General features: G+C 60.0%; 1 protein-coding gene across 1 annotated transcript; it reads left to right on the top strand.

Moving 5' to 3' along the window:
* Nucleotides 1-3689: 3689 nt before the first annotated feature.
* FAM110C (family with sequence similarity 110 member C) lies at nucleotides 3690-4377 on the top strand (the record flags this gene model as incomplete). Its single annotated transcript, XM_084235988.1, has 2 exons — nucleotides 3690-4022; nucleotides 4080-4377. Coding segments are annotated over 2 exons (631 nt in total), but the record flags the coding sequence as incomplete, so codon positions are not given.
* Between the last annotated feature and the right edge of the window lie 2972 nt (nucleotides 4378-7349).

Genomic DNA, 7349 nt, shown 5'->3' with positions numbered 1-7349 from the left:
GCAGCCTCTTACCACAGAGTGTGATGCTAGCTGTGGGTTTTTACATGCAGCTTTTGTTGTGTTGATGTAATTTTTGTGGGTCTGGTAATCCCAAGCAGTCTGTTAAGCCACCGTTTTTTGTTACCTGCAGTTCTACATTCCTTTACAAGGTCAGAACCGCCCTGTCAATTAGCTATAGGAGCTCAAGCCTACAAGGTACATTTCAGATCTATCAAGAGCAGAAACCTGATCACCCTGGGAAAGGTGTGCATCTCAGGTATGACTGGGAACCCCCTGGGGCCATTGACCCTTGTCTGACAAGGGACCCCAAAAGCTGATCAGCTGGGATAGACGCCTTGTTGATAAGATAGAAATCATGGCTGGGGTGTGGGGCTTGATTTCAATCTCAATACAGAGTCATCAAGCAGTTAAGAAGTGCCTGGGGGCAGACTCTGCCACCCCTGACCCTACAGAGGACAGAGCACATTTTCTAGCTTCACCTCCCTTTCCTGGCTGTCCTCCCCTCACTGATGCTGTGTGATTGTTCCAAGGATAAAAAGGCCAGGACCTTGTTCCTTAGCAGTGTCCTGCATTGTGCAGCGTCCATTTGTCAGTGCCGTGTCATCATCACCAACAAAACAGTTTTCTTAGATTTCAAGTTGGTTCTGTGTTTTTTTTTTTTTTTTCATGGCCATGAATTCTGTCAAGTGCTTTGTTGCGTCCATTGCTATGGTGGTGTGTGTTTGTCTCCCCTTCCTGCTGGTGTGGCCCTTTACAGTGATGGAGCTTATATGCTGGCACATCCTCAAGTGCCAGGAGTAAATCTCATGTCACGGAGTATAAATCTTTAGATACAGCTGACTTGTTTGTTTGTATTTGTTGAGGATTTTGCTGCAGTGTTAAGGGATATTGGTTTGTGGTTTTATTTTCTTGTAGTGTCTTGGTCTGACTTTCTCTTTAGAATCACGCTGATCTCACAGAATGAGTGAGGAATTGATGTCTCTTCTTCAGTTTTGGAAAAGTGTGAGAAGGATTGGTCTAGGCTCTTCTCTAGATGTTTGGTCAATGATACCACGACACCCAGAGCTTTTCTCTGTTGGGAGATTTTTTTTACTATTGATTCAATCTTCTTACCAATTAAAAGTTCAGACTTTCCATTTCTTTGTGCTTTAGTCTTGGTAAGTTTTGTGTTACTAGAAATTTACTCAAGATTGCTGCTATGCTTGTGCTGTTTTTAAATTTCACAGAGTCATTTCCCATGCCTGAAGTCGCTTGTGGAAGCGTGACTGATGGCCCACCATGGGCACAGCGATGCTGCCTGTTCCCCTTGCTGCCCAACGTGCGTCTGCAGTGAACAGTCCTGGGGCAGAGCTTCTGGCTCACAGGCTTCATAAGCATTTTACTGTCCTAACCAAGTCTTTCTGGTGATACCAGAAAGGAAATTGGCTCAAAGTTCAGGCAACTGTGGAACCAAGCTTAGCCAAGGTTTCGCCATTTTGTATATCCTCCACCTTGATATGTTAGTCCTTGTACAGCCGCATTCCGGAGATAGTTTCGACAGTCACAACCCTCACTCCACTTGGTGACGAAAAAGCAGACCACCCCAGCCGCCAATGAGGGCAGTCCTGTCCATAAATGGGACAGCATCACTAACCATCCAATCAGTTTGAAACTATAACCGTGTGCGCCAAAATGCCTTTGTAGTAGCCAATGAGTAATTGCCAGCCTGTTTCAAAACTCGCACCTGCTTGTGACCCTATAAGAGACCCCTGCTTCCTCTGTTCAGGGTTCTCGACCTCTGCCATAGCATTGGTGCGTGTCGAGGGCCCGGACTCGAGCCCGTAATAAACTCCTTTATGTTCTTGCATCGGCTGTCTGTGTCCTTGGTGGCTGCACTGGTCGATGTTGGGCACAACACAACCAGTTGAGCAATGAGAATAATTTATTTATACAATTCTCTTATCTTAATACTCTAGTTCCATTTTTATAGTGAATTATCTGTTTAATAGTAGGGGAATTACAGATGTATATATATAAAATTAATTTTGCCTAAAAGCTATAAATCTTAAATGCAACTCTATTTATAGCAGGTTTACTTTTATTTTAACATGTTAATATTCAGGTGAATTCACTAATCATATTTGAAATGTGATAGTTAATCACACCCATCATCATGATCAAAACATTAGAAGTTAACATCTGCTGAAATTTGCTCTGGACCAGACCCCTTGCTAGCCCCTCATGTGTCACCTCACTGGCGCGAGCGGGCAGCCAGGATGACCTCTAACTCAGGAGGAGCAAGGGGCGTGTGGGACTTGTGAGCTTAGGGCTTCCGGGAGGCAGAGCCCAGGCCTGACCCTATGCCTTTCAGGCTAACATTTCTTTAATGTTCACCAGGAAACAAGGCTAAACTATACAATCGGTAATTGTTACAAAAGGACAAAATATATCCTGAGGGGCAGTCACGGGTCCAGAGGAACACGGCTACTAATGCTGGGCCCAGAGGCCCGGTGGCTGAGTCCCGGCTTTCAGGCTTGCCTGGCTTGGGGAGCCACAAAGGAGGAGGAGATGCCCCTTGGGACTGCGCAGTTCCAGCCGGTTTCCCCTCCCACTGACAGGAGGCGAAGCCTGAGTCCCCACCAGCAAGCCCTGCCTGGGGGCTAGTGGCCAGGCCAGGTGCCACCCTCTCACCTTGAGGCCACAGCCCCTCCCTGGCCAGCTGACTCTCTCCTGGGGCTGTGGGGGGCAGGGTATGGCCGCACAGGGACTAACATCCCAGGCCCAACTGACAGCCCCCCCACCCCAGCCACTGAGGGGGTCCAGACCCACACCTGCTGGCCCACTACCCTTCAGGGGTCCCAGGGCCCTGTTCTGGAAACACCTCCCAGGCCCAGCTCCGGCCCCGGGCGGGCTGCTGGGGGTGGCTGGCCGGCCAGCGCAGGGGGTGAGTGGGCATCCGCCTCGGGGGTGGACGTGTTCGGCGCCTTGTCCAGCCCTGGGAAGAAGGGGGTCTTGGGGGCGTCTCTGCTTACACTTTGGGACGCCTGAGCAAACCCGGCCCTGAGCCGCCCTCCCTGCCCCACACGGCGCGACGCAGCGTCCTGGGCCCGTCTGGTCCCACGGGGGACCCGCCCGCAGCCTGGCCCGCAGCCCTGGGGTGCTCGGGGCCGGCTCGGGGCCCGCCTGGAGCTGCCCGGGCCGGGGGCTCTCCCGACCCCGCGTGGCCCGTCCTGGGCGCGGCTCTCTGCGCCTTTAGACCCTTTCCTGGCCGGTGTGAGCACTCGGGGCGCTCGGGAGCGACGGGGCGGGAGCAAAACTTCCAGGCGGCCGAGGTCGCTCTAAGGATCCCGCGGCGCTGAGACACCTGCGGGGGGGGGGGTCCCCGCGCCCCGGGAACGCCCGAGCCGGGCGGGGCGGGGCGGGCGGGGCCGCAGGTACCCGGAGCCCCCGCCCCCGCCCTGCCCGGGGTCGGCGCCCCGCGAGCGGCCGGCCGGGCCTCCCCGGGGGCGGGGCGCGAGGCGGGAGGCCGGGCCGGGGCCGGGCGGGGCCGCAGGTGCGCGGGCGGGCGGGGCCGGGGCGGGGCCGGGGCGGGCCGCGCTGCTCGGGACTCCGGACCCGGGCGCCGCCCCGGCGCGGCCGCACCCGCGCGGACTCCGGCCCGGCCCGGCGGGGCGCAGACGGCAGCGAGCCCGACCGCCGCGCCCGCCGCCATGCGCGCCCTGCCCGCGCCCCCGAGCGAGCGGCCCCCGGCCCCGGCCCCGGCCCCGGCCCCGGCCCCCGCGGCGCCCCGCAGGAGCGCGGTGGAGCGGCTGGCGGCCGACCGCGCCCGGTTCCTGCGGGGCCCGCCGGGGGCCGGCCCGGCCGGCGGCCCCGAGGGCGGCGGCCCCGCGGCGGGCGAGGGGCCGGCGGGCGCCCCCGACCCGGTGCCGCGCCGCGCCGTCGCGCGGAGGCCGCTGCGGCCCGACTCGCTGCTGCTGTACCGGCGGCGGGGCGAGCTCGCGCGCGGGGGGGACCCGGCGCCGGCGCCCGCCGCGGCCCCCCCGGCCCGGCCCGCGCCCGCCGCGGCCCCCCCGGCCCGGCCCGCGCCCGCCGCGGCCCCCCCGGCCCGGCCCGCGCCCGCGCGCGACGCCTTCTTCCGCTTCTGCGGCCTGGAGCCCGCCGTGGTGGACGCGCTCGGCCGGGACAACTTCGCCGCCGCGTCCGAGCGCGCCGGGGCCCGGGCGCGCAGCGCGAGCGTCGCCACCTCCGACAGCGGCTTCTCCCGCCGCAGCGGCGGCGACGCGGGGCCGCCGGACGAGGAGCCGCCCGGGCCGGCGCGCGCCGCCCCGTCGGTCGTGGAGAGGAACGCGCGCATCATCCAGTGGCTGTTCACCTGCCGGCGCGCCGCGGCCGACCCAGGTGGGCTGGCGGGGCGGGGCCGGGCCCCGGCCGGGGGCGCGGGGGGGGGGCGCGGGAAGGGCCTGTCCGTGCGGCGCGGGGAGAGGCGGCCCCGCGCGCGTCCTGCCCGCCCCAGCCGAGCGCTCTGGCCGCGTTTCCGCGTAGGGCAGCCGGGCCGCCCCGCAGGCTCTTCCCAGCCTCCCTGGCTCCCTGCAGCTGCCGCAGCCCACGCGCCCGGAGCTTTCCAGGACGGCTGCCCGGGCAGCTCAGTGGGCAGCAGGGCCGGCCCCGGGCTCGGGCCTCAGGGGGGCGGTGTCCCCGCCCGCCCCCTGGGCGCACCCAGGGCCCGTGGCTAGCAGCGGAGGCTGTGCTCTGCGTCCACCTCCCCTTGTGCGGACATGCGCTGTGGACCTTTGAGGGCATGAGGAGACATCCAAGGCGGGCACCTTCGCCAGGTCTCCAGCGCAGAGTGAGCTCCGCGCCTTCTCTCCCTCACCTGCAATGACGGCATCGAGGGTTCTGACAAGCGCCTGCGAGGGCGTTATTTCATCTCCCTTCAGATGAGTGACCTGAAGGCGGCGTCCAGCCTGGCGTGGAGGGGCCCCTGCACTGGGCCCTGCTGACCACGCTGCCGCCAGGGGGAGGCCTGGCAGGTGCGCTGAGGCCTGCGCTTCAGTCCTCCTCGTGCTTTCTGGGGTTTATCCGTTCGTTTCCCACTAAGCTAGAAAGTGTAAGGCCCCACAGAATGTAGAAGGCAACCGAAATCCAAGTAAAGCCACGATCGAGCTTGCATTCTGCGCAGTTGTGCTGTGGGGCTGAGACGCGGCGGCCAGGGCCTCCTGCAGAGCGGCCTCCAGCCCGGCCAGGGCTCTGCCGAGCAGGTGGTGGCCTGGTGGTTAGAGCCCCGAGCGCAGGCGAGGCCTGGCTGGTGTGACGAAGATGGAGCTTCTGTTGTCCATTCGTGTGGCAGGTGGTTCACGACTTGACACTGTACGACTCCGCGGAGGCGGTCACCCGTCTTCACACCTGGACCAGGAAGGGAAAACAAAAGCCACGTGTGTTGAAGTGAAGAGTGACTCTTGGGGCCCCTCCTCGGTGCCACAGGCTGGAGCAAACCAACCCCCCCCCCCAGTTTCTTCTCTGAAGAAGAGCAAGGCCTGGCAGGGAGTGACCCCCACAGGCACCCAGTGGCTTAAGCAGGTCCTGGCCGACTGTCCAGCCGGCCCTGACTCTGGAAATGGTGGGAGCGGGGACGCTGGCAGCAGTTTCTCCCCAACTTGCCGGGGTGTTTGTGTTGGATGCAGATGAAGCAAACAATGCAGAAAATTTGAGATGAACAAGTCTGCTCTCTAGGCAAAAAAGATATTTTATATGGAGGTTTTTATTCCCTCGGTAGATAGCGATATTATAAATCAAAATTGTTCATCCAGAATTCAATAACAAGTTCATAAGAGTAAAAACGCTTTCAGCATGACTGGTGGGGTCTGCAGTGCCCCTGGGACCTGGGAGCGGCGATGGGGTCCCTCCACAGCCCCGTTTCTGGGAATCCAGTTCTCAGAGCCCGTGTCCAGCCGTTGTGTGTGGTCGGCCTCCTGTTCTGGGCTCATGATAATGCAGCTGAAACTTTGGGATCCCCGCCAGTTGCTGATTTTAATATTGTTATAAAAGATTGGCGACTTGTCCCTTGAGTAAATCTGGGATAAATGTTGTCATTTCAGAACAAAACTCTCAGCCTCCCACTCCCGGCTGCATCTCCCGCCTCACCCCTCGCCCCCCGACGTGCAGAGCTGTCCCAACTGCATTTTATGAAGAGGCCACTGAGTGGCCTGAAGCTGCCCACCCTGTCTTCTGGCCGACTCGTGCCTTTTTTTTTTTTTGAAAGATTTATTTATTTATGCATATAAGAACTGGGGTAAGGGCCAGAGGTGCGGGGGTAAGAGGATTCACCAGAGAGAGTGGGGAACAGAACAGGCAGACTGACTGAAACACACTGCTGAGGGGAGCAGCAGGGGACAGGAGAGGTCTGCCGCGCCATGTGGGTCAGCTCCCTGGCTGGAGATCGAACTCGTGCTGCAGTGGCTGTGGATAGCTTCACAGTGCTGTGCTTAATTAACCCCTTGTGCCACCAGGGAGGCCCCTTGGCCCGCACCTTTTAGAGATAGTTATGTTCATTCTCTTTGCCCTCAAATATTTGACCATCTGCCTTGTTTTCTGTCTGTTCACCCCACTGTGGTGTTTAGCGCTGGCCTCCCCAACATCCCAAGGCACCTGCTCTGCAGCTGTGAGCGCTTGGAGGTGAACGAAGCTTCAGAGGTCTAGAAAGAGGCCTGCAAGGAGACAGTGCTGGTTCTGTCAGAGAAACTGTACTACAGGCACCTTTACTGTCAACTTGTCTTCAAGCTTTTAAATGCAAAAGGAGATGTCTTAAAATGCAGGAGTGTCAGTTCCTGCAGGAACCACGTGCAGAAGCATGGGCGGATTGCTGTGGACTCGCTGCCTTTCCTTGCTGCTCGGGAAGCGAGCCGTCCTCACTGCCCTGGGTGCCCAGGCCCGGAACCCCATGGAGCCCCCTTCAAGGATGCCCAGGTCCCTTCAAAAGAGCCAAATGCCCGGAGACAAGGGAGAAGACGGGCCTGGATGCTGCTCGGAGGCTTCCTCCACTGGTGCACCTGCCCTCTCAGGCAGCAGAAGTGGGGAGAGCTGTCTGGGAGTACTTCCAGGAGCACCCCCGCCTTCCTGGCCTGCTGACCAAGAGGTGCCAAGATGACACCTCAGTCAATTTAAAAAAAAAAAAAAGAATCTTAAAGCTAGCATGGAAGTGCTGGCACTGGCCGGGGCCGCCTGCCTCACCCCGCTGTTTGGACCTAAGCTCCGAGGCCCAGGAAGTATGCAGGCTGGTGGGGCAGACGCTCCATGGAGCCTCCCTACTGGGCACCGCTGACCCATAAACCGTGGGGAGGCTCCAGCCCAAGACTGGTCACCCCAGCCACGAG

Source organism: Talpa europaea, assembly GCF_964194135.1.
Source record: "Talpa europaea genome assembly, chromosome: 6".
Classification (NCBI taxonomy): domain Eukaryota; kingdom Metazoa; phylum Chordata; class Mammalia; order Eulipotyphla; family Talpidae; genus Talpa; species Talpa europaea.
This window is presented reverse-complemented; position numbering and strand designations above follow the sequence as displayed.